The sequence below is a fragment of the Trachymyrmex septentrionalis genome, unplaced genomic scaffold (genome assembly GCF_001594115.1).
Source record: "Trachymyrmex septentrionalis isolate Tsep2-gDNA-1 unplaced genomic scaffold, Tsep1.0 scaffold131, whole genome shotgun sequence".
Lineage (NCBI taxonomy): Eukaryota > Metazoa > Arthropoda > Insecta > Hymenoptera > Formicidae > Trachymyrmex > Trachymyrmex septentrionalis.
Window position 1 is genome coordinate 1,998,800 of NW_017304450.1, and position 27,777 is coordinate 2,026,576.

Consider the following 27,777-nt stretch of genomic DNA (forward strand, 5'->3'; position numbering starts at 1 on the left):
TTTTTTGCAATAAGTTTATTACAATTTTTAAGATTTGGGAAAATTTGGGGGGGATTATCAGAATGATTGTGTGAATCCGATAATTTATCGGCTCTCAATTTATTTCTGAAATAAATTAATTTAACTTAATTTAAATTTAAATGAATGTTAGTTCAACATCTTAACACTCGGAACTGTAAGAACGCTTCGTATTTAAAGTTTGAATATTTGAGTTCCATTTCCAATCAGATCTTAAATAACAATTGTTTCAATAATAGAAATATATCAATAGTTTCAGTACTGTGCTGTTGTAGTGATTTAACGCTCAAGAATTTTGAAGAGAATTAAATAGTGTGAGAGTGATAGTTAATAATAGTTTTACGTTAACGGAAATTTAATTCCAAATTTCACTGTTGATCGATGGTGTCGGAAATTAAAAATAAAGAACAGTATGGAGTCGAAATCAATTAATGCAGGCGTAATGATATACATAAGAATACACATAATAATATTCGGACGAAGGCAGATTTTACCGCTTGACAATATATTTGCAGAATTTTGTAAATATATTACTTTAGTTTCATCAACTGTGCGGAGATAAGGTTTTGAAATCGAAATTTCAAGTCGATTTGAATAAATAAGTCCAAAGTTGAAAAACGGGAATTTTGAAGCGTTTCGACAATGCCTAGGATGACTCGTCGACGCATCATCGTTCATCGATAAAACGACGAGATTGATTCCGCGATTCCGCCATCGACTGTCTGAAATGTCAGTAATCCAGAAGCAATCGAGATCCGGCGGGAGACCATGGCGCGTTTCGCGCGGCCAGGAATTCCAAAAATCCGGCCACAGACTGTTGCGTAAGCGGAGCTCTCCTCCCCGTCCCTTTCGAAGGGGTTATTAGGCCGAGCGCAGCGCATTCTTTCGCGCGTCCGAATAAGACCACGAGGAATATCCGGAGGAACCAAAAGAATGAAAAGGAGATGTAAAAGAAGAAGAAGAAGAAGAAGAAGAAGAGAATGTCGACAGAGAGAAGGATAGGCCTGATCTGCCTGCCCGTAGGAGGAAGCAGAAGGGAGATCTTATAGAAGAAGATGACAGACGCGCCGATGAGGCTCGACAAGAGAGAAAAGAGAGAAAGGGAAGAAAAAAAAGAGAGAGAGAGTTCTGTAGAGCGAGTTTCTGTACGCTCTTTTTACGTTTCATCCGGCAAAACTTATCCAATTTTCCTAAAACTTCTAGTGATGACATTAAGATCTTTTCTCTTTTTTTATTTTCGTTTGTACAATTTGCTCGAATACAAAGTATATAAGTTATCCTAACTACAATTGCCGGCATTCGGGACAAATTGAATAACCCGGCAAGTTTCGTCGAAGCAATCGCGAAGCTCCGAGATCTCGGAAATTTTCATATATTTAAAGATCACCAGGACCCGTCGCGATTCTCCTTTTATCTGAACTGTATCTCTCACTCGTATTTCCACCAGACAGCCAGATATGAAAAAAGGAGCACGAGAAAAAGCGAATCCGAGCCCGTTTCACCCGTCCGCCCGGCCCGATTTTGGCGCGGAAGCCGCGAGCCCGGGCCGATGTCGCTGCGGGGATGAATAATGGATTCGAGCGCGGCCATGCCGGGTATATATCCGGTTGAATATTCATAATGCGTCTCTACGCCGTCCGCGTGCATGAGGATGGCACAAATATGGTCCACGAGCTTCGGTCGGCGTATGCATGTCGACGGAGCGGAGCGCCTGCCAACGCTCTTGCATCTTGCACGCGTGGACTCGCAAGCACGTGCTCGCAAGCGTTTGCAAGCGTAACCGAGCCGAGCAGAGAGCCCACAGAATCGCCGGCAGTGAAGCGGGGACGCTTAAATTTAATTGACGCTTTCAATGTATTCAATGTCGAATACCACCGGCGGCTACGTTATTCGGAAATACGCTTGCCGCGATGTGCGGCTTTCAACCACAGGGCGGCTTTCAAAAATCCCGTAACTCTCTCGCGTCCTATCAGATATTCGAAACAATACGTGATTACGACCTGCAAAACTGCGCGTCGATATTTCTCATCTATCTTTACAATTCGCGACATTCCTTCATTTTCAAAGAGGCTATGAATTCCTTTGCTCGTAATCTTTAGGCCTGTTTTTCATTCCCGCACTGGAACTTTCTTTCTCGCTTTCACGAAATATCAAACATATATATATATATATATTGTATATATAACTTTCAGTTCCAAAAGTGTGTCTAGTTCAATTACAGAAAATAGACTGTTTTGTTTCGTCCTCCCTCTTTTTTTTATACACACTGTTAAAAAAAAAAACAGAAATTTGCTTCCGTTACTACATGTAATGGAAGCAAATTTCAAGCAGGTACATAAAAAATATTTAACGTCGTCAATGAAAATGAAGTTATAAGTAACGTAAATTTAACGTTTACTCACATTAAATTTCACGCATATCTACATAAAATTTAATGAAAAACGTACTGAACTACGTGAAATTTTATGAAAAGTACACTAAATTTCATGTACACGTACACAAATATACATTTCAGTGGCAGATACATAAAATTTAATTTGGTGTTATAAAATGGAATTTAATTTATGTAACTTAAAAGTACATTAGACGTACATTAAATGTACATTTTCATGACATTTTCAACAATGTGTATCTGTCGTGTCCCGATATTGAATCAATCTCGAGCGCTGTTGCTGCTCTGATAATATCGATGTATCGTAAGCTTAGTGTCGCAACGAGCGAACGCCATTCGGAATATCCGACTACCTGCTGGAATACGAAATGAGCCGCGTTACGCGCTCCAAAGACTATATCAAACGTACACACCGAGCACGTATCCGAACGCAAGCACGCATGCGTGCGCGTACATTGGACGTGCGTTTCCATCCGACTCCCGAAAATTGGACCATCAGATTGAAACTGTCGTCTGTCCCTCTTTCGCGAGCGGGGCCGACGTACCGATGCTATTTAGGCGAAGGATAGCGGGAAAGGGTGAAGAGGATAGAAAAGGACGCGTCTCCCGAGTCTCCTCGTCGTGTTCGCTCATCCCTCGAAAGCCACGTTTCGCCGACGATAACGAAGACACGAGGGTGCCGCCCCTCGTCTCCCATGTTACCAGCGACACGACGGTGTGTAATCGTCGAAGCTGCGCGACGGGTTTAATCTGGGATGCGTTTGAAGTGTGGAGAATTTTTGCGCCGCGTCGCGGGGATTTAAATCGTCGAGAGATGGGATTTTTCAATCTAAGATTCGTATCCATAAATTTCCATTCTCGCTGTCTCTCTCCTTCGTCCGAATATATATTTTGCTGGCTACCATGTGGCAGAATAAAATCTAACTTCGGTGAAGATATAGTTTACAGCTAGGAAAATTTCGCTCGACCTCGTTTTTCTAAACTCTGTGCATCTCACGTATATATATATATATATATACACACACACACACACATTCTGTACAATTTAATACATGACTGTTTTGCACTCATTATAAATAAAAGTAATGAACATTTAGATAAAGGAAAGTTTTAGCTCTGTTAATACAAGTAATGTAAGAACATGCGTATAATTATGCGGATAATATTAACGGTAAATACAGTTATTAAAATTATCTAACACAAGAAATTAATTATAATATTAATTGTTAAAATAATGGAAGAATAAAGTAATATTTATTATCAATGTCTTCATTTACGTTACATTTTATTTGTACAGATACACTAAAATAATATCTATCTGTTCAGATTTGTATGAAAGTAGTCTTTTACAATTCTCTTAATATTGTATTGATATTTCAAGAATACACCTGCGATATTTTTCTAAATATTTAAGGATTATTGAAGAAATATTGCAAAGTATTTTTTGAAAAAAAAACGGACAAGAATATCACAAGTTTCCTTTTTTAAATTCTGTATAATTTTATACGTGTATTTTGTGCGTCAATCCGTCATAAGGCTATTATTATAACTGTTTTCTGCATTTATTAAAAATAAAAGTAACAAAAATTAAGTATGTTTCACTTCTTAATCTGTTGATGTGTAATATTGTAAGAACACGCATAATACTGTGTCTTGTAACATTACGAACTGTACTGTACAGAGATATATGTGTGCTTAAAAATTTAGTACAGCCAGATATATTCGAAAGGCTGGTTACATGATCGCATCCCTTTGAAATACATCTCGCAATTCCGAAATTACTACAGCCTCGCCACGAGCTATGCAACGAAGATTGGAATTCATCGATTGAGATGCAAATACTGTTACAGCATAGTCTTGACTATGGCGAAATAGTCAATTGTAACATATAAATTCATCTCGATGCAATGTAGGTGCAATATATATATCGATATGAGACGTGTAAGAGATCATAGAATATTCCACTTATCTTACTATCTTATAGAAGATTTTTGGATCCACCATCAAATACAGTTTTGTAGCACAAATTAAATTCACACTAATACGTAATTATCTATATCCAAGATGTCAATTAATCACTATCAATTTCGAATATTACAGAACTCCGATCGCTGGCCGATCTTTCGAACAATAAAAATTACAGTTTTTAAAGCCTTCTCTTTTTGCGCTCTGCTGCAACCCCGGCACAATCAATGCCAAAGTACCACGCTCGAAGTAGTACGCCTCGCCGTGACGCTCCGGCAACGACGCCGTACGCGAGTAACAACAATTAAGGAGATCGAAGCTAACCGAGTTACATCGGGGTCGAGATGAGGCGGGGATGAGAAGTTTTACGCCGGCAATTCTTCGCCGGCGTTATCGCCCTTTGTAGGCGCGCGTGCACCGCGCGGTCCAGAGAACCGGTAAGGCACAATAACACAGCCGCGTCCCGGAGCCGTTAACGATCCCCGATTCCCCGTATCCCAAATTTCCAGTGCATCGCCTTGTTTTTTTTTTATGGTCACCACCAGCGCCCCGGCGTATACGACCGCTAACGACGTGCCATTAAATCGAGTTAACGAGGGTAGCCGCGCTATTTGCCGAGCTATTTCCTAGCCGCCGCGATCATTTCGCCCTGCCATCGGTAAACCACAAACGGCGCGGTGTTCCTGGGAAACGGCGACGTTTCCGCGGATGCTTTCGCGACGGTCCACCATCCAATCGGCTACGCTCCTTTCGCAACGAGAGCATCAACTCTTTCCTTTTTTTTCCTCTCTTTAAGTGCAACGTCGCGATCCTCGCACTAATGCGCTGAGACTCTGTGAAGTTCGATGCCGTGACCGATCCTTTCGGTCGTTAAAAGCATCTTAATTCACTCTCGGTGATCATCTCGAATCATTAAGGCTCATCCGCTAGATGAGTCGTTTTGTCGTCGACTTGTCATCGGAAATGGCAGTCAATACTATTCTGACTTCTTTAACGAGTTGACGAGTTCAATGAACATCTCCTCGTATCTTAAAATTAAAAATTTTACTAATCTCATCCGCGAGTCTATTATACGTTTTTGAAGAAAATAATTGATACCAAGATCTCGTATAGCAAGTACTTCGAAAAGCTTCAAATATTCATCTGCTCGCATACTTTATTAATAAAGTCGTATTATTAATGAAGGAATATTCAAATCGTGTAAATATTCAAAGATCAAGCAGTCATTATAACGGCAAAACTGATCGTCACGCGGATGTAAAATTCATTTGATGCAGTGTCAGTTTAGCACGGCAAAGAATGAACCATTCATTATCAGAATAATCCATTCGCGCTGATCCCGGCGATTTATGAAGGCTAAGTGGACATCGTAACAAATCATAGAAAGCCACTCGATTATTTAACGATGATAATAAGCAAAGGCGCATTTCACCGATATGTTTTATAGCTCGTTGATACCATCGTATCGCGAGACGCTGATTTATGAGTCCGATGAAAGGGACGATTACATTCCGCCATTATCCCGGGCTTCATTTAATGCGCGGAACCCTATACCTTTTCTATTACTTATTCATTCGGTATACTACCATCTTCTTATTTCAGGCGCATAATTACAGATGGCGGTTATTCGATCGCGACGCTGAGTTAGTCTCACTTTTTCCCTTTGTACATTATATTGTCCTCTTAAGACAAACAAGAGCGCTTCAAACCAGAGCGTCATAAAAGTGTAACGTTTCTGTTGCTGTTGTTAAGAAAATATTAATATATCTATTATAGAAATATATATTTCAGTGTATAAAAAAAAATTGCGGAAGGATGAATTTAAATTTTTTGATATTTTATATAATGAATAATTTTAATTAACATGTACGCGAGGAAATTGTTATGTATAATAAACAAGTTATGTATTAATAATAGTATTAATAATAATAATAACAACTTTACTTCACAACAGATTGGCTTAGAATAAATTGGATAATTATAAGTAAAAAAAAGATATATACGCAAAAAATAAGACACATTTATTATAATTATATCTAAAATAAAAACAAGCTGATCAAAGCATATATAGATTATAAAGCAAGAACGTAGCAAGTAAAAAAAATAAACAAGATACATTAAAAAATTTGATGATAAAGACAGCAGATTTATAACATTTTTGCTTATAAAAGCGCGTGTAACTAAAAAAAAATTGTATTTAAACCAATACGGAAAAAAAAACAGTTTTGCTGAAGTATTTAAAAATTTAGATAGTATGGATTTGAAAATAATTTTGTTGGAATATTAAAACAAATATGTAGAATGCTCAAGCACGACGATGTAAAAAGTTGCAATGCTGTAAAAAGTTTTGACATTCTAGCAACCAGAGCTTGAACGTTCCAGATACATAATTATTTTGATGGTCAACAAAATTATTTTCAATCTACATATATCTAACTAAATTTTTAAATAACAAAATTTCAGTAAAATTGTTTTTTTTTCTTTTCATGCAGGACCACTGGACTTTCAAACTTTTCAACCACGCGGTTGTATTTTTCCAAAATGCATAACAAAAACGAAGTTAAATTTGCCTGTCAGATATTTCATACAACTGTTACAGAAAAGAAAAAAGAGAGAGAGAGAGAGAGAGAAAGAGAGAAAGGAGATAGCCATCGGGATCGAGTCGCACAACGACTCGTCGTTATTGCTTTTAATTAGCGTATGATTCACGCGACTGGCACCACATTCCGGCGGATTCCAGTCTGTGTACACGCATTAGCCTGTCGCGATTCTCTCTCGCCCGCTTATTCCGCCGTACTTTATTGCGTACAAGAGACCGGCGACAATTTCGCCGCGATATATTGAATATCGAATAGGCGAGCTGGAGTGGTTCAGCTTGTAGGAGCGTAACGCCGCGTCGGTTATACGCCCCCAAGGCGTTTCTAAATCGACCGGCTGAACTACATCGAGTGGAGTGCTCCCTACTTCTGTCCGATATGGCGTGGACCTAGTTTACTTCTGGCCCGATTATTACTTCGAGTATTACCCCCGGAGTGCCGAGCGTCCGGGAGAGATCCCCCGTGGTATTGGGTTTCTAAACTTTTAAGGCCACGACGGAGGGGAAAGGAACATTTCCCGAAATGACGATGCATATTACTGCTAGAACGAAATTATTAAGAACACTCGCGATATTGTTCCACGCTTTATCGTAAGTAGATATTATCGTAAGTATCGTCATCGGAATAACGCCTTCCTTTCCCTCTCCGCTCGTTATGCAAATCTGCCTTTTCAAGCCTTGGCCAATAATTTTATGAGGCCTACTTATTAAGAAGAGAATAAATCGTTTGAAATCGAAAGGTTATCACGAAAGATAATCTCTCCTCGCCCTAATATTTTTACTACGCAAATAAATCGCCATCCAATTTGCCAAAGGATGATAATAATAATAATCTTTATTAAAATCAATAAATTTTACAGTTAGAGAGAAAAAAGTGAGAGAAATGTGAAGTGTGATTTTTTTAAAATAAATTTCAACAGCACGTAAAAGAGGATGTACTCCATCTTTTTACCGTTATACCCGGCCACACAAGCTTTCCGCATGTGCGGCGCATCGCAAAAAGCAACGTGCGATCGTCGAGATGCGAGATGGGGGATCGTAATCATATGTCTAAAAAATCAAATTCACAACGGGGGTTCGATAATGGCGGACGAGGGGATGGGAGAGGGGAAAAAAGATAAAGCGCGCAAGACCGAGATCAGTGGGACGCTCGGACGAGAGAGTTGTGTCTCGGGACCGATTCCGGCTCCAACTCCTAAAGAGCGAACGCGCAACATTCCGATCCATTACAATTACGAAATAATTCCAATGTTGGGCCGCATTGAAGGAAAGGAACCCGAAATTAGGTTGATTAGAGGCTACCGTTCGTCAGGGATAGCCACTACCGGAATTTAACCAGTTATTATATAGATACGGCCGCTCTCTACGAGAGATCCGTATGGGCGCGTTAAGAGAAAACGTGAACCCCATGAAATTAGGTTCTCGATCGGCTTACATTGCATGAGAAGCGTACCGGCAGATCAATAATTATGTCATAGGGAATCAAAGTTTGCTCACGCTGCTCACGTAATTTTACGGTTTCCCGCGCCGGTGTGCTGGCTCGCAAATGAGCCATCGATTCCGACTTTAATCTAACTCTGAAATCCGAGGGGATATATCAGATAACGTCACGTCGCGTGTCCTTTCTTCGCGAATCACGCGAAGAAAGAACAAACAGAATATATACTCGGGGGACAGGCAGAAATCAACGACAAATAATAATGACGATAATTTCGGCCGCGATATCAACACTCGTAATCACCGTCGGTGGACGGTGATATTGATCCGCTTGTTTGCGAAGTAATTGAACCATTTTGTTAACGGAGGTAAACGGTGAAACCAAACCGTTCCGCCAAAATTATCCGCCCGGCTGCTTGTGCGCCCGATTATTAAAGCAAAAAACGCTGAGACTGTGCGATCGCGTTCGCGGCTATAAAGTGAACGACGCCTCGCGTGCATGATTTATCTGATCGCGTGAACTACGGCCCGTGGACGAAATTCATTTTCGCTTCCCTTATAATCGCGTAAGATCCACTTCCGTGACGTATATGCACTAATGAAATAACTTCATTAGCGGTATAACTTTAGCGTCAACATGGAAGTTTTGCCGGCTGAAAAGATAAACAACTGTTTATCAGTTTAAAAATCGGAGAAAAGTTTGGCAAGTCTATTCTTCGCGATTTAATAAGACGATTCTTATTAAAGATCGTCTTAAGTAACGTCTAATAAGCTCTTTCTACAGTAAACCAACAGTAAATTACTTTAAGTTGCTAGAATGATAATTATTTTTAGTGGATAGTTTTCTATAGAATACCTAAACTTTGAGTGAAAAATTGATCAATTACAGAATCGGTTATTCTTCTCACTCTATTATATTGATCAATTTTTTACAGCTTAAGGCTTAAAGTTTAAGTAATGGCTTATTGTAGAAAAAACACCTATTAAGATTCTAATACGGATCTGTGACTGGGGCTTGTAATCTTAAGATTGTATTCAAGATTATATTATACTTAAATATAAAAGTCAATCAAGTGAACACCGGCCTATAAGTAGAAATAAGACTTCGTCTCATCAGTTATTCGATTTTGACGAATGATAAAATACACTTCCTTTATTTAACCGGTGTTACACTTACATTGTATGCGGCATTAAAAGCATGCAATCTGAGAAAACAATTTTTCGTGCCGTGACAGCAAATATATTGAACACGATGGCCGATGGACGATCCGTTGCAGAGAACGCGACGAGAGTCGTGCGTCGAAATTCATCTACCGAAAAGCGTTTTATCAATGACACGGCGACGCGAGGACGAGCGTAACGAGAAAAAATAAGACAGAAGAGAGAAACCCGATACGCAGGACTGGTGAATAACGACTGTCTCTCCAATTTCACTGATAATTAATGTCCGACGATATAATTTCATTAAAGACAATAGACTCGCGGTGTTTGTTTGAATTATGATGCCCGCGGTGATAAATCGCGCGCTTTAATAGCTACCACGCCGGAGCAATTATTGTTGTGCCAAGTTTGCTTGGTTGCGCGATGCGTTGCTGCCCACGCAGAAAGCGAGAATCGGGAACGCGCTCAAATGGATAATGTAATAAGGTAACGCGTTACATTTGTGCAACGCGAAAAATGCGGGAGGAAAGAAGCGCGAAAAGTGACACAGATCTGAGCATTTTAAGCAATACATTTTATAGCAAAGCAGTAAAAAAAAAAAAATGAAATAAAACTACACGCGAGCTTTTCTAATTAAACTAATTTAATTAATCGCGAAATAGATTCACTTTCAAGTAAAAAAAAATAATTTAAGCAGTGATTCGAGTTAGTTCGTGTAAAAAAAAAAAAAATTTAATATATCGAAAAAATAAATTATGTAACAAATTCATTGTGATAGGAAATAACGTACAATGTTCACGATATTGAGATAGAAATATGTACGATGACAAGAAAAAAATTTGAAAATTTCATAATTCAAATAAATAAGCTGCAACTTGGAGAACTATCCACTGAAAGCAATCGCCGTTCTATTTGGACAATGATTACTTTTAAACCGTGTTTGCACGAAGTCACACGTATGTGTATGTTCCTATGTGTGTGTGTGCGTGTGTGTGCGTCGATACATTCCAGTTCTCTGATAAAACTATCACATTGACTCTCTTTTAAGAGAGCAGTTTAGGTTCGCATCGCGTTCTCAAAATGCGAATGAGCGCGTTTTGTTGCCACGGCAATATCGCGGCCGAAAAAAAAAAAAAAAAAATTGTAATGGCTTACCCGCGACGACGGTGCCCCGCGCGCGGAGATTTACATTTTCATTTTCCCCGATATCAATTTTTGAAGTTTGTTTTCATACGTGGGGAACAGCGCCGTTCTGCCAACTCGGAAACGCTAGATTCGGCGATATCGAATACACGATATTGAAAAAAATATGCGAACGAGATACCGACGAAGCATACGCGCGCGCTGGCTTGCCGCGTTTGTTTGCGCCGAATCTTTCCTCGAAAAATATTACAAAGGAAAACGCGTCCTGCGCGCGGCGGTGCGCGAATAATTACATTGTATCGCACGTTACAATTGAATGTGGCTTGCATTTTATTTATGTGTATATTTGCTATTACATTTGTAAGTATTTATAAGTTTTACAAATATTCGTAAATATTTATAAGTATTATTTATATTTTATAATATTGTATAAGTATCTGAGATATATATATATATATACAATATATATATATAATTTTAAGTATTTTGTAAAACTTATAAATACTTACGAATGTTATGCGTAGCAAATATAAACCTAAACATAACGTAAACCACATTCAATTGCAACGTGTGATACAATTATTCGCGCACTGTTGCGCGCAAAACGCATTTTCCTTTGTAATATTTTTGGATACTCTCGTATACAATATAATAAAATTTAGAGATAAAAACGAAGCAAAAGAGTAAGATAACGTGAAAGTTTGATGAACTGAGCTAATATCGTTAGTAATATTTTTTTTTTTTAATGAATGAAAATGATGAAAAATTTTAATGGTGTAGCGTTTCCTTGTAAAAATTACACATAAACTATGGTTGATCTAATAATAAGAACAGTTGAAATAATATGGAATAATAAGATATTACTCTGAAGAAAAATGTGTTGCTCTGCTGAAAATTCAGACGCAGTGATTATAAATCTAGCATCTTTTTGCGCGATACGTAGCGTTTCCGCCCACGCGGTTATGCCGCGTTTACACTCGCGGATATTCTTTAATACCGAAATAGGCTTGAAACCGTTTCGTTTCAGGGGTTAACCAGGGTCCCTCGAGTACACGTCTGGCAGTTCTGCCGTCTGAATGGCTAGTTAGCGCGAAGATTGGTTTTCTCCGCATTATTCGTCCCTTCTCTTCGGGCGGCGTTATTGGGATCACCCAAACACACGGCAGTAAAATCAGCTAAGCTGGCGGTTATTTATTGCTCGCGGTGGCACAGGTGAAAGAAACGGGCCTCACTCACGCTCTGCCATCCTCTGCACGGATCCCTCCTCTCTCGCCTACTTTTTCTATGTCTCTTTTTTAATCTCCCTTTTAAAAAAGCGCGTAACCTGCCCGGGATTCTTACCGTCTGACTCGGAGAGGAATGTCTTCGCGGTAAGAGAAATCACGAGCGAATCTTACAGCAGATGTAATAACCGAAACTGTTCGCGCAGGAGCTACCAACGTTTATAGACGTACCGCTATGCGTTTTACGATTTTCAATCGTCGTCATCGTCATCGTCAGCATCATCGTTTGATTGTTGAAAGCGTATCTCCTTTTTTTACTCTTACAAAATTTAACTTAACTGTATATGACATTATATATCTAATGCGATCAATCAAATTGCAAACATCCAAAAATCGGCGTTAAAAGACTGACATTTTTATATATACCCCTCCCCCCTCCTCCGCCCTCCCCCCCGGAGTTTCTTAAAACTGAAACTCTTCCGTGAGAAAACTGGTATGCCCAGTATCGATTAGCATAGCGTAGTGTTTAGAAAATTATGTGTTTCACGCTCTACAATCTAGAATTATATATCTCCCTTATTAATAACTGTAAATTTAAATAGGTAAGTTATAATGTATTTATTAAGGTATATACTTGTAAAATATTATTACTAATATTACTTGTTATACATGTTATTTTTAATAAAATTTAAAAATAATATAAAAATATAATCAAACACAATATTACAATCATATTGTACTTTATAAATATACCTATATATATATATATATATATATATATATTGTTTAATCAATTTTAAATGACAAAACTAATCCGTCTTATACAATCCTAAGAATATTATTCCTATTTTATAATACTTTAAGTTGTCATTGCGGAATTGCAGAAAAGGGGGAACAGGGCAATAGGGCATCCGTTTCTACTGTCCATTTGTATTATAGTACGTTGTGTTGCATGATTTACGTGGCCTGATTGAATTTCATTTGCATGCCTTCGTTATAATCTGCGCGCCTTATAATTTCCGAGAACATTCTATCCAGATCACGAGGATACAGGCTTGGAGGAAACGGGCTTAATAGCGATGACAACGTGGCCTATCATCGATCTTATTTCTTGCTGACCCTCTCGCTCCCTCCCCCCTTCCCGCCTGTGCCGCCGCTAATACCGCGGTCTGTTAACGAGCGTTGCATCATTTTCAATGGAACCTGTTCGTCGAGCGGCTATCGACTTCTAATTTACGGTTGTTTAATAACGCGGGCCAGTCAGGAAAAGCACGCGGGGATCGCGACATTTCCGTTTTTCGCTCCGGCGCGCAGCGACGCGGCGTACGTCGTCTGGGAACGAATAAGTTAATCTTGATTAGCTCGAGCCCGATGATATACGCGCGAGTAGATTGCAAAATGTGTTTTCACGACAAACTGCGCGGGTTTCATTTAATTATACGCGGTCTGCCTGTTTTAATCTCTCGACTGGATAAGCTGACTTCAGGGGTCGCGCGTGTATCGCTCCTTTCTGACGCACTTGGCTGCGGAGCTGGCAAAATCCGTCCGCGTCGTTCAATACCGTTCTTCCCATTCAAATTGGAATGAGTAAAAATAGAATTAATAAAAACATCTCGATAAAATTCAACTATTCTAACATTGTTATTTATCAGTGAAAAATGCAGAAAAAAGCCCATCGGAGCCTACATCAGCTGTTCGGGTGCACAAAAATTCTTCATTTTTCGTGTAACAAAAAAATAAAATATACCTTTCAACCCTCCAATTCGAGTCCTTATCGATATAAAATATAAATCGAAATTACATAATTAACGCAAATTCCAAGTTGATGATTCCCGGCAATTATTATAGTTCGTTCTTCGTTATCCAAATGCCAAATTAGCTATGTAATGAATAGCCCAATGATTATCAAAATTATTACATTATACAATAATAATATAAAACTTACATAAAGTAAAACCGAAGTTTTATGCATCACACGAAAAATAGAAAGAATTTTTGTGCATCCGAATAGCTGATGTAGGCTCTGATGGGCTTTTTTACATCTTTCACTGATAGATTCTTTCGAGTCTCATTATATATAATTGTTATTTATCGTTTAACATGCTTCAAGTGAATTTTATCGATCGAGTAATTCTTGGATTCCAAGAATAGTCACACGTGACTAACTAAGATTACATGAATCTCATTCGAAATTTGCCAGTCAAATCATCGAGGAATGATACATTCGAGGAAAGAAATCGGATTCAATAGAGTCGCTTAGAGAAAAAGCTTAGAGGAAAATCAAATATACGCCTGGTTATCTTAAAGATTAAAGAATTAAAAAAATTCACTATTTAAACGATAATTATAGTTTTCTAATCGTCCTTCTCTGTCGGTTTGTTTTCTTATAGTGTTTATTTTGTTTCTTTCATTATACGGTTAATTACGAAGCGGAAATGCGTCATTATCCTTTTTAGAGAGAATATTTTGTTCGAAGCCCGGCGTCTTCGGCGAGCAGTATAGCCGTTGTTGACCGTAAAGAAAAATGCTGCGTGCAACAAAGGTCGGGGAGCAAAAGACGAGGCGCGGTTGATTGAAACGTCAGCTAAGAGGAGTTATGTGCCTGTGGTGTACTACGGTCGTCTACTCCCGAATGCACGATGCAAAAGTTATATACACGCACGTATCTACGTTTAGATGCGTGCCGTCGCGAATTGGTACGCTTCGATGGCAGCATACGTGTGTATGCACGTATCTGTATGCAAAAGCATAAGGCACTTCAAATTTCATTAGAAATCATAGAAATACGATATTATTAATTATGCAAAATTAAATGTGCTTTGTACAGATTTGCGTACACAGAAAGAACGGTTTTACTCAAGAATCTAAAAATTTAGATGTACAGATTAAAAAAGAAGAATTTCGTTGAACCATAAAAATAATTATGTAGAACGCCAGCGTGATAATAATGCTGCGAAAAGTTTTGATATTCCAGCAACTAATTTGAATATGCTACATAATTATTTCGATGGTCCAACAAAATTATTTTGAAATCTGCATTTAGCTAAATTTTTATACTGAGAAAAGTTGTTCATTTGACTACATTAATTTAGTTCATTTTTATTTAGTTTGATAAAGAATATTGTATTATATTAGACTTAAATTATACGTACATTTTCCAATAAAAAAAAAAATAAAGACAAAAAAAATGAAAATTAATTTAGTCAAATAAACAATTGATTTAATAAATTGAACAATTTGTTTTTCTCAGAGAAGATACTTTGACAAAAATTATTCTTTCATGTGCCCGATTGCAAGCAAAAAAGCTTGTTTAAATAAAAAGATTTTGAAAGGAAAAGAATGTATTTTGTTAAGTGGTGGAAGAATTATCGGCATAATCATCGCGTGAATATTTATGGGAAATATCAAACTGGATTAATTGGCAGAGTCGCTTTTCGATCTTCTTATTTTCTCAAACTTATTTGAATTCCGAAACTACACGTATTACATTCTGCACCTTTCGTGCGATCTTTCTGTGGAGAGAATAACCTGCCACGTCTCACATTCTCTGATTTTGACCAATCCTGTGGAAGCGCGCGGTGGACCGATGTTCGTGCGTGCGCGTGCACACGCGCGGTTCTAGCTGCGATACACGCTAAAGTAATTGGCGATCGTAAAACATCAAGGGCGCTAACAGGAACAGCGGAAATGTTGCAGGCGCGTCTACGCCCGCGGTTGTGTGACGATTAACAACCTAATAAGAACTCCGCCTCGGCTTGCAGCTTTGAGTTGCAGCCAATGCGAAGTATGCATGCTAATAAATTCAATTACAAGATATGCGTGTACGTGTTGTCTGATAAAATATTTTAATGTATTCAACATAAATATTGGCTCGAAAAAAAAATGAAAAAAAAAAAAAAAACATTTTGTTTACCAAAAAACACATACATTTCGTTTACCAAAATAATATGGGATAAAAAATGTATTTAAGATGCTTTTTAAATTTATTCAACATTACTTTGCTGAATTTAAAGTTGATGTTTCCACGAGAGAGAGAGAGAATTCAATGAGTGTTCTCTTCTGTCTTTAATATTAAATGTCTGAATTTGACTGAGTAGCTAATGTCAACTTAAATTCTCTCATTATCAACAAAAGTTCTTATTTCTATTATATTTTCCTTGTTATTTTGATTACATTTTCTTTGAAATGTGTCTCCCTTTCTTCCTGCAACATAGCAGACTACTTATTTTTTTAAGTGTACTCGAAAGATCGTAAGTACGCGTTTGTAGAATTGCTTTGCGATATTACGACCAAGGTAAACTTGTTAAATTTACAGCATTTAATGGCTGGTTTGTGGTAATAGCATTACATTTCGCTTTGTCAATATTGAAGCCGCTAGTCGATCGGACTTGTTAATTTGATATCAAACATTTAACTTCAACTGGGAACGCGGGCCTATTTTGCTTCCATATTTACAATAAGATTTAATACACAATTGAAATACACATGCACAGAAGATGCAATTAATATAAATCAACGATATAATTCGTTTAGTACAAATAAATAATGAAAAAAGTCTTTTTCTTAATAATATATTTTTTTCATGATAAATTAGTGCAAAATGTACATTAATAACGCGGAAATGAGTAAATCATTATAAAAATATTAATTTTTTGTTTTAATTTAATTTTTTACAATTTTAATTATCATCTCTTTGTAAAAATATTTTGATAGTTAATTTACTAAATTTATCTAATTTTTAAATTTTTAAACGAATAAAATTAAGTCCAATTTCTTCCCAAGACCTAAAGTATATTTATCAATTTGTCAAACTGTTAGTTTTCTTTAATGAAAAATTGTATATATTACAAATTCGCTATGCAAAAATTGGAAAATCGTAGACTGTATCTAATATTTTTTTTTTTTTTATCAAAGTGATTTATGACACCCAAAATACCAGTAGAAAAAGGTGAAAGTCGCACAGATTCAGAATTAAATTTAATATTTTGCTACATCAATTGCGGATAGAAAAGAATATTTTTCATTGTATAATTCAATTCGTACACTGAGGAAAAAAATCGAAATATTTGCAAGCAAATATTATGGTGACATTTTCTTCAATATTTACTGGTTATAAAAGATTTGACTGTAAAAATGAAATGCACATTTCTGTGAAAATATCTCATTAATAATAATAAAATAAAATAAATGGTTTATTTGCTAGGAATAAAATTTTATTTCGCCATATTTAAATAAGGATTGATTTTAATGAAATAAACACTGTATATTCTATGAAGAAATTTTTAAGTAAAAATCATTTTCTCAGAGTAATAGTCGCATATGTTGAAAAGTCGGGACGTGCAATATTCGTCAAGAATCGTATACAGTGGAAACGCAGCAAGAAGGCCGCGCAACATTGCGGAATAATTCCATTGTGCCAAGATTTTACGAGTCGTTCTTAAAACCTGTCATTACGGCGGCAGGTATGTCTGCGCGCGCGCGTGGTACGTCCCAAAGAAATCTTCAATGATTTACCGCTCAATTTTATGAACTTATATTCCTTAAAGACTCTGACGTATCTATTTCACTTAAACGCGTCCTCAGGGCGCGTGACGAATTGCGTGACGCAACGTCACTGTTAGCCGTTCATTATCCGCGACCAGGTGTACATTTCAGATTTAAGATAGTTCCAACTATCTTGTAGGTGGACTCCATATAATTCAACTCTATCTCTAAGTGCACCTCAATCATTAGACGCGATCATTGGTGATCCGATCTCAAATGCAGGAAGATGTTATCTTAATACTGAAATTCCGTTCTCACATTTGGTGAGCAGCATATACATACGTTAAATTTTTTTAATGTTTCAGATTAAAAAGTTTCAAATCGTTAAATAACATTGATTATTGCAGACTAAAGTATAGGCATGAATAAAATATGTTTGATTGCATTATCTCTTTCTTTGCTTCATTATGTTATTATGATATTAACAATTATATTCTGAATTTGTGAGCTTTGAATTTATCATTTTATTATTTAAAACCGATATTCATCATATTTAATAATACCGTTTTGAGTACAGTCTTAAAATATTATGAACCAATCACAGAGTCATATTAGTATCTTATAAGACATTACTTAAAATAATTTTGAAGTGAAAAAATAGACTACGAATATTGGCCAAAATTCAGATTGAAAGACTCAAGATTTTCTATCAACGTTAATTATAATAAATTTATTCACTGTTTTTCATTACAAATGCTTAGTAAAAATTAACAGCTAAATATATATTTTGAAAAGAGTTTACCATTTGATGCATTCTCGCAGTGTTGTAATAGTCTAGGTTCGGCATTCGGTCGCTTCGTATGAGGAACGTCTACAATAAATCAAACTGATCCACGCTCGACCTGGTCCACCTGGTCCACCGACCCACGTACGCGATTTCAATCTATCCGCTCCGAATCTTCTACGATCGCCCGAGGCGCGAGACTCGATGACACCACTGTACATGCACCACTCTCAGAATCCAACAGGTACTGGGCACCGGCGTGAGATGCGAGTCATCGGAACCTCGCGTCCATACGCAGACGTGCTCACCGACGACGAGACATCTCGGATCGGTCCAACATCTCACACCGTGAAGATCCGTCACAATCTCACGTCGCGCAAACTCTCCCGAGACAGGAAGAATGATCGGCGAGTCAGTCCACCGAAAACGATGCAGCACGTGGAACCGGAACCCGATCACTGTGCACAGATCTCGTAACTCGGCGGCGGGTCTCGATTCTTGGTCTCTATGAAAATTCGCGGTTTCGGGAGACTATCGAGGTGCTCCAAGCATCCTCAGGCTCGGCGACCGTTCGCCGATAAAGGACGGGAAGGGAGATGAAGTAATGAGAGTAGGTACGCAAAAGAGAGACGAGAAAGAGAGAGAGAAAGAAAAAGAATAAAGAACAGAGCGTAAGAGAGAAAGAGAGAGAGAGAGAGAGAGAGATGAATAGGATGAACGAGCCCGAGATATATCGAGTTACTGGCACCGTACGCGGATATTGTTTTCCGATATCTCGACCTTTGTATAGGTATTCGCCTTAAACCGTCGTACACGCAGGAGGACTCGAGGGTTACTGCGCCCGCGGGGCCTTAGCTACCAGATAGACGCGCCAGCGGAGCGGCCAGGGTAGGAGCTGGGACGGGCCTGAAGGCCCGGTTTACATCCCGCCTCGGCCGCATTGGCTGGCCGCAGCCGGTCTGGGCCCAATGGAATCGCGCAGAGTGCCTCTGAACGCGCGAGACGAGACGCCCAGATCGACTCGGATTGGCTCGCGCCCGGCACCAGCTTGCGCGCGGCAACTCTCGCGTATAAACCGCCGGATGACGTCGTGGAGATTTTATTTCTCGAATAAAGGATGGGTCGTCTAAAGGATGGGCTATTGCGGGCATCTGCTTCGCGCGCCCCGCCTGCATCGCGATCGCCGCGCCGGCCGATTCGCCAAGATCTCGCCGTGCGATCGTGATCACGATGAAATTTCGACGTTCGGTCGGAATTTCGATCTATTACTGCCGTAATATAAAACTTTTTTTCCTGCTAATCTCATCAATAATTTATTGCAGCATGAAAGATCAGTTTTCCTTCAAGTTTTATACGTGAGCTTCGTGATCGATTATGATTATAATATATATGTATAGTATTATCTTTTTATATTGTAATGATATATATATATATATATATATATATATATTAAACACAACTTCATCCTATTGCATTAATGCTGCGTTTATACAAATTACTCGCGTATAAATATTATTTTTCTTGAACATTGCGATATTTTTCCTCGTATAGAATAATATCCTGCCAAATAATATTGTAAAGACTTTATTTTTCGAGTAGAATTTTTACTCAAGCTTCTTCTTGAATGCAACAGTCTTTTTCCATGTTATTGTAGTATTCTTTTCTAGATTTCTTAAACAAACTTGACGGTCTCTACATAATTGCTTAAACAGACCAACCTTTTTTCACATAATTATATTCTTCTAGATAATATCAATTTGATAAAGATAAGAATTAACAACACGCGATGAATTTATAACATTAATTGTAAATTTAATCGATTAATTAGATAAATAGAATGTTGCATTATTCCTTGAGAATATTCTTTAAGCATGTGACAAAAAAAAACATTGTCAACAATGATTCTATTATTTCCTCGCGTTGAGCCACGATAACTAATAATAAATAACTTTAATTTTTTTAATAAAAATCTCAAAGCTTATAATGTCTTCTTATCATGATTAAATGTTACTGATTTTGTATTAGTTCTGACTTTATAACAAGTTAGAGAAGTGACAAGGTATCGAATTACACTCAAGAAAAAACACGATAATGATAGACGATATTGCTGAGACGATAATAGTGTACGTTAACGATATTGCTATAATAGATACGTTAACGATATATTAATGTGGTAATAAATGTCGCATATTTCTGGAAAGTGGTTCTCGCGTTGTTTCATTAATTACACGACCACATAGCTTCGATCCAGGCACTAACCATGCAAACACACACCGAACGTAACCAGATCATCATGGTCGACGACCTGATTTCAGCCGAGGGCAATCTTCGAGGGTAGATTTTTTTATCAGCTACCTGAACAATGAACGAATGAATGAAATTCCTTTGGCAGTCTGTAGGACATGCCCTTCCTGTTTTTAATTTTTGGCCTAAGCCCTCGGCGTCCTAGACGTGCGATGACGTTGATGAAGACGCTCGGACGAATCTTCTTTTTGTGCTTTTAATTATCTCCGAAGTCGGACCTCCGAAGAATTAGGGCTCTTTCTATTATTAAAACAGTCCAAGCCTGTTTTTTTTACGAGAATAGAAAGTGATAACTGAATTTGCGAATGATTCGTAAATTCTCGCTTTAATAAAGAATGTTTTCCTCTCGCAATATTTTTTACAGATTATCTCTTGTCCATTTTTCAATAACAACCAAGAAATTTTCCAACAATATATCAACAAATTATATATATTAAAATTATTATTAAAAAAATATTTATCTACAACTTTTACAATTATGCTATTTGTCTTTTAATTCAAAAGCTTACATTTTAAGTGTACGTTTGGAAAGTACTAACTTTTTGTTTATTATATTCTTTTTAATATCATATAAAAATTTATGTAATAATTGTAATAATTGTTGTAATTTTAAATTGTATACTTTAACTGGATTTTTGTAAATTAAATTAATGCTATCTTTATTCGCCCTGCCTTTAACATGTCTGTCAAACAAGTCATCAAAAATGTGCAAATTATATATGCACAATCAGTAGACGCTAATCGGACTTCTTACTTTTCCACTCGCTTCAAAACGATAAAAACAGCCTTTAATGTTTGTCTTCCGCTGAAGTCAGCCTGTTTTTATTCAGATACTGCGAGATGCACCAACAGCGTATCAGTGTAATTCTTATGCGATCGGAGCTCGTCACTTCATAGACACGTAAGAAAGATTAAGACGCTCTTTACGGGGCCGAACGGCTACGAGTGGTATGCGTACGAGGAGCAGCAGGAATTCCGAAGATGAAATTACCTTACGAGGAATTCCTGAATCGGTTATACGAACGCGGCAGTTAGGTCCGAATCGTGACAGCCCAGGGCATGCACGCGAGCTTAGCAAGAAAAATTTCAGATCGACCTGGCGAAATTGGAAGGGAGGCCTTTTAACGAGATACGGTCATCGTTGCGGTCCAACGTGTGGTCATCTTTTTACAATCATTTTTTTCGACGCGTGCACTCACTCCCGTCTCTCTCTCTCTCTCTCTCTCTCTCTCTCTCTCTCTCTCTCTCTCCCCCTCTCCCTTGCCCCGCTCGATCGACCGATTGTAATTACTTTTGCGATACTTCATCTCCGCGGCTTTTCAATTGCGCACCTGCTATCGCGCGACCCATGCTTGCAAATTTTTTTTTCTCCCGCTACGCTTCACGCGTACACCCATTTGCAGAGACTTTGTTTGTAACGTATCGCATCTATGTAATGCAGTTCGTGTATTTTCGCGAATGTGCACTATGCGCGATGGAAAATTGTTGTTCACGTTTAATGGGTCACAAACAAACCCGCGTATGTATATTTTCTGCGAGTACCATATCGTGTTCCCCAAGATACAAATACGGCCGTATACGAGTAGCGGCTGACATGGAAAATGTTATGCATTTCGCAAATCGCGAATAATAAGCATATCGTTATTGTCAAACGAAGGAACTTGAAAATTTGAGATAGAGCTTGTTTTTGCCTCAAAATGAACGAATCGTTAACGAGCAAAAAAATATTTGGCGAACTTATTATATTATGTTTATACAATAGCGTATGATTTTTTAAATTAAAATAATAAAATGCATAATGCTGTTTTAACTGTCTACTATACAATGAACCTATATTCCTTCTGCTTTTTACGTATAATTACTGAAAACATTAAGGTACAATGAAATTTACATTAAAACGTAAAATAATTTACTAACACAATGTAATTAATATAATGCTCCTTTATGTTTGATGTTATTACACGTAATAATTTGCGATCGTCTCTAAGAAATTTCGAAGAACGATCAATCATAAAGCGGATCTTCGCTCTTTAAATTAAAGAGTAAAATCTTACGCTAAAAAAGTGAAAATTAAGCGAGTCTTGAAAGAGTGACTTAATTTTCAATCTTTAAAAATGAGAGATTTTCTCTCTTCAAAGAAACTGTTCACTCTAAAAGTTTCAGAAAGTGTGCTCAAATATATATCGGTGTGAATTTATATACGTGTCCAATTTTGCAAATCGCGCACCAAAATGTCCTTCAGTCTCGAAACACATTTCCGAAAATAGGATTATTTCTCTTATAAATTGATTTATTCTCGTCGGTTCGAATTGTCAAGAAAAAAAAAATTATAGACAACTGGACGAGAATTCTTCCATCCGTTTCCGAGGCTCGTGAAATAAATATAAATTTTAGGCCGTCGTTCTGAGATTTCACGCTTTACTGTATTATACGAGCCGATCATCGGCGAAGACGGAGACGAAGACGTAGTTTCGCTTTGGTACCCGACCTGCTGCGGGACGCGCGGTACGCGCAGTTCCTGCTCGCGAATTTAAACCGACGACGGTATATCTCAGGGCGTAACCAAAGAGGTAGGTAGGTTGGTAGGTAGGTATAAGGGGGATCTTATTGATCTGGTAGCCCGGGGCGTGTCATCCTGGGCTGTTGGCCGCAGGGAGGACCGCGGCTAACCCTAAAGCAAAGGGGGATCCCCGTGGCGTCGCGCATGCGCTCGCGAAACCGTTTTCTCTGCCCAGAGGGCTAACTTACACCAATCACCAGGAGCTAGAAACCCTTTTCGCCGAGGGGCCCTCTAAGAACTTCCCTCTCGGAAGGGGAGAAAAACTATATATTTGCTGCTTCATCCCCTTCCCCCTTCCCTCTCCTTCCGCCACTCTTCCCCTCGTTCTCTTCTGCCCTCATCTCTGCTCCAAATTCACCTCTGTTCAAATATCTCGCCCCCGTGAAATATCCCGAAGGTGAAGCGAATGCGAATCAACGGTAAACTCTTCCGTAAGAATAATTTTTGGTAGACTTTATTGTCTACAAAATTATTGTTACATCGAGAGAGCATCGACTACTCTCTTTATTGGACGTAGTGAAAATTTTGTACAAAAATCATTTAAGCTTCAACAGTCGTAACATATTTGAAAAGTGACGGACTCCGAAACAACAGAAACTGAAAGATTCTACCTGTTCTAATCAGTATCAGTAAATATCTGAAGAAATAAAATTGAGAAGTATAGCATAACTGTAACATATATTATTAACTCCAATAATTTTCAGTAATATGTTCCCCCTTCTTTTTCTTTCCCGATGGAATAGCAGCGGATTAATGAATTTCGATAAAAACGCCAGGGCAAACACAGCGCTGGTTAACGCCGCGTGGCGCGAAGTTAAATAGAACGCAGAATTTGAAATGTGCATCGCCTACGACTCTAAACCAGTTTCTTCACGCGCCGCGCGGTTCATGAAGATATCCCGCTCGTAACATCGTAATTACGGCTGTCAGAATAGTCGTAATTTTACCGAATGCATTCTTACGTCCGTAAGAACCGTGGAGGCCGCACGTCGTATCGAACGTGCAGAAGTGTTAAATGGCGCAAGTTTATTGTGGGTAATCGATACCGACGAGTGTGCATACCAGGTGCAAGACCGCGCTCACGTGCATAGAAAAGAGAGATTGTCGACGGGAACGTATATTCTCTAAGTCCCGAGGTATTTATCATCGTGACAAGGTTCAGGAGTGAGTTATTGTGAATTTACATTACGCATATTTATATCTCTCCCGATGCGCAGAATTATTTCACGTCAGCGCGATACTCGCTGGGAGTTATCGCATAATTTGCACGAAGTGTTACTTCGCGAAGGCCAATTCATTATCACTGCATGCCGCATTCGCGGATGCGATAAACAGGAGACGTAATGTGTGCAGGAGAATCCATTTCTTTAAAAATAAAGATCCGACGAAGAGGCCGCAAATTGAAAAATCATATTATTATTTATTCAAGATAAAATCAATGAAAAGATAAGGCTTCGCAAAGAACACTTTCAAATTGAACATGAAAACTACTCTCTCTAAATTCTTTGGAGTAGAATCTCGCTCTAAGGAATGAAAATTGGTCCAGTCTTAAAAACAAGAGTGGCACAATTTTCAAGAGACTTCAATCTTTAGAGTGATCACTCTAAAAGTTTTAGAGAGTGGATTTCACTCGAACCCTATTGTTCCCCTTAAAAAATCGATTGTTACAAGTCAATTTATATAAGCAACGCCTTCGAGAGAGTTAAATCGAAAAGTTTCGTTGCTTCAATCGCGGGTACGAAGATGAAAATTAATAAAGTACAGTTCGGAAATACTTCGCTCGCAAAGAACGCAACGCTGTCTTCATTTCCAAGCCGAACGGCGAGGAACGACCCTAGACCCTCACGCACGCACGCACGCACGCATTCATGCACGCACGCGCGTGCACAGGGGTTAACGTAGCGATAACGTTACGGGCTATTAAAGGGAACGTCATCCGCGAAGCGAAGCGCGAGCGGATGGCACGAGGGCGTGAGTGCCGATATTTAACGAGCACGCTAACTATTGGTACTTATCCGCCGTGGTGTTTACACGCACCACGTTATGGACTTCTTTCGAGAGCTGTTCCTTCTTGTTCCTCCGCCTCCGGAGGAAACGTCGGCCCGCGGCGCGCGCGGCAGTCGTAAATCACCATGGAAGTCGGCGTTGCGCTTCTACCGGTCCTGCATGTATACAGGATGCGCCTATCACAAAGTATCGACCGGAGCCCCGCTCCGAATGGTACGGCTCAAAACAGATCGTATATATTGGTAGAAGGATTTTATTCTTGGGAGAGAGTAGACGGCAAATGAGAGCTGGGTCTGAGAAACTCAGACAAGATCAAACAGATTGATCGTGTAACGCTCGAGCTTTTTCAAGTCGCAAAATTTTTTTCCATTTTTCGAACGTTCAAGTTGCTAAAGTTCAAAATGGCAGAGGTATGTCGTATATAAAATATCTAAATCACGAAATTTGACCTTACACTGGAAGTTAATATTGATTTTGTAAAATATTTTACGCGCCTGGACTCCTTAGAGTTCTTTTCACAATTTTATTTTTATTTTCAGGCTGATATTTATAGCGAGTTTTTATACAAATCTAAGATCGTCTTAAGTATAGTTTTGAGATGTCATAAACCAATCGCAGAGCTGTGTTATTATCATTTCAGGACGATCTTAATAAGAATGGACTACGAATACCAGCTGTAGTATTAATCTCTCCGTGAAAAAAATTGCAAAGTGAAAACTTGTTTGAAAGAAAGAATGAAGCCTAACTGTAGAAAAATATCAAAGTACAGACATTTATGTATTCTGTTTCATAAAATAATTGCAACAGCAACTCATTCAGCGTGCGTTAGATAGTACTCGTGCAATTGTATAATATAAAATACTCAACTGATTTTATCTAAAATTAGGTTTTAAAATTGATTCAAATTACTTGACCAGGCAATCGGCATCTTTAAGGGAGGCAGATACCTCTATGAAAATGTAGCACATGTATTCACGTATTCAAATTTGATCGCCACCACTCTGCATAATTATCTAACTATGTATCAGGCACCCAGTATTTATTTTCGCACGGTTGCTTATTAAATTTAAGATCGTGCACTGCTAAATACACGATGATAGCACGGTACGCTAATACGAATTCCAATGCAAATCGCCCGCAAAGATCGTCCCGATCAAGTGACGCTGTGTAACTACCGAACCTAGTTTCGATGTAAACCTACTGAAATACGGTTTTGGTAAATATCGACTTCGATTCCGGCAGTTCGGTTACCGTGTGTGCCGAACTCGGTTTCAGTAAATACACTGGGTGCAGTTAATCGAAAATTTCCGCTATCGATGTCTATTATGACATGCCTATACGTTAACTTAGTCAAATTATACAAACTGCAATTTACTACGACAGAAAGTTTAAGTGTAAAAATAAACGTGATCGTCGCTAAATTAGAATATCTTACGCCGTTTAAATACAATTTTTATAGATATACTATTTTCGAAACTAACAAACGTCAAACGGTGTTAAAAAAATTATGTGAGAGGAAAATGAAAAATTTGTAAGTTGCTCAAAAAATAGAAAAAAATACGATCTAAATTCAAGAAAGTGTACATGTTTATCTTTTGTAATACATAAGTAGAATATCCTGTATTAAAATTTAATTAATATAACAATACAAATTTAATTAATATAAATAATATACACTTAATATTTTTGCAAATATAAAAAGAGTTTACATTATAAGAAGTATACATAAATACTAGATAAAGATAAAAGTATATTCAAGAAAAAAAATATATAATTATATAAAAGCTATAAGTAAAATGTTTTAGAAAGTAAATCGCGCAGACATTACAAGACACAGATCGAGCAGATTTTGCTTAGGATGACTTTCATCAGAAATACATAGCCATCACTCGTTCGTATACGCGTGTGCAAGGAGAAACCCCTAGTCTTGCCTACGGCATTCTAAACTCTTTCCCTCTCTATCTCTCTTGAATGATCGTTATCGTATCTCGATAAATCGGGCGCGGTTTATCGTTAGATACAAGTGTGAAGATAAGCGTCGAGAGCCGTCGTACCCGGTGCGTGTACAGATTGCCGTAAAAGAAAGCGGAAGATATTGTGCATAGAGACAGGTTGTAATTCGCGTCGAGGTGTTTCAAGAAAAGGAATCGGACAATATACAAATGATATAGTGGAACTAACTAATAATAGATGAAAATAATTACTGCATCCAACATCACGTTGAAATTAGTGAGATAAAATGTTCCATGTCTCACTTTCGAGAAGGAAATATATCGTTTGTGCAGGAAGTTTTAATGATCGTGATAATTCATGAGAGTCAAAATTTCCAGCAAACAGAAAAGTTATTATAAAGTCAATAAAGAAATCCTCGAGTAAACCAACATGAAGAGAAAACGACGGAGGTTGGAAACGAAATTTTCAATTTAAAATACGAATTATTTTCCTTCCCTCTGTGTAATCTGTTTGATTATTCCTTACGTGACAGAGATTGACGCGAAATAATCGACGCGATCGCGTCATTTCTGGAATTCAGGGTCCATAAGCGGGAGGAGGAAGTGGGAGGGAAGCAACGCCGCTCGTCGTTACGTCCGACGCAATCTGGACGCCGAATCTTCGTTGGTCCACGAAGCGAGCACCGGGCCGCGGCGAAAAAGATGAGTCGCGATACCTACTCTCTCGAAAATTCGCAACGGATCCCCGCAG

The 27,777-nt window shown here is 38.2% G+C and overlaps 1 protein-coding gene across 5 annotated transcripts in view; it reads right to left on the bottom strand.

Moving 5' to 3' along the window:
* Window positions 1–27,777, bottom strand: part of LOC108757071 (transcription factor AP-2-epsilon) — a 252,631-nt gene that overhangs the window by 140,550 nt on the left and 84,304 nt on the right. The window contains exon 1 of one of the 5 annotated variants that reach the window (XM_018501384.1): window positions 18,222–18,280. The exons of 3 other annotated variants lie outside the window; for them this stretch is intronic. Coding sequence is in view for 1 of the 2 variants with exons in the window: in XM_018501388.1 (XP_018356890.1) it covers window positions 18,222–18,233 (12 nt within the window). In the remaining variant the exon portion in view is untranslated. Of the gene's footprint in view, window positions 1–18,221; window positions 18,281–27,777 lie in introns of those variants that run through there. One more of the 5 variants, XM_018501388.1, reaches the window with a different exon arrangement.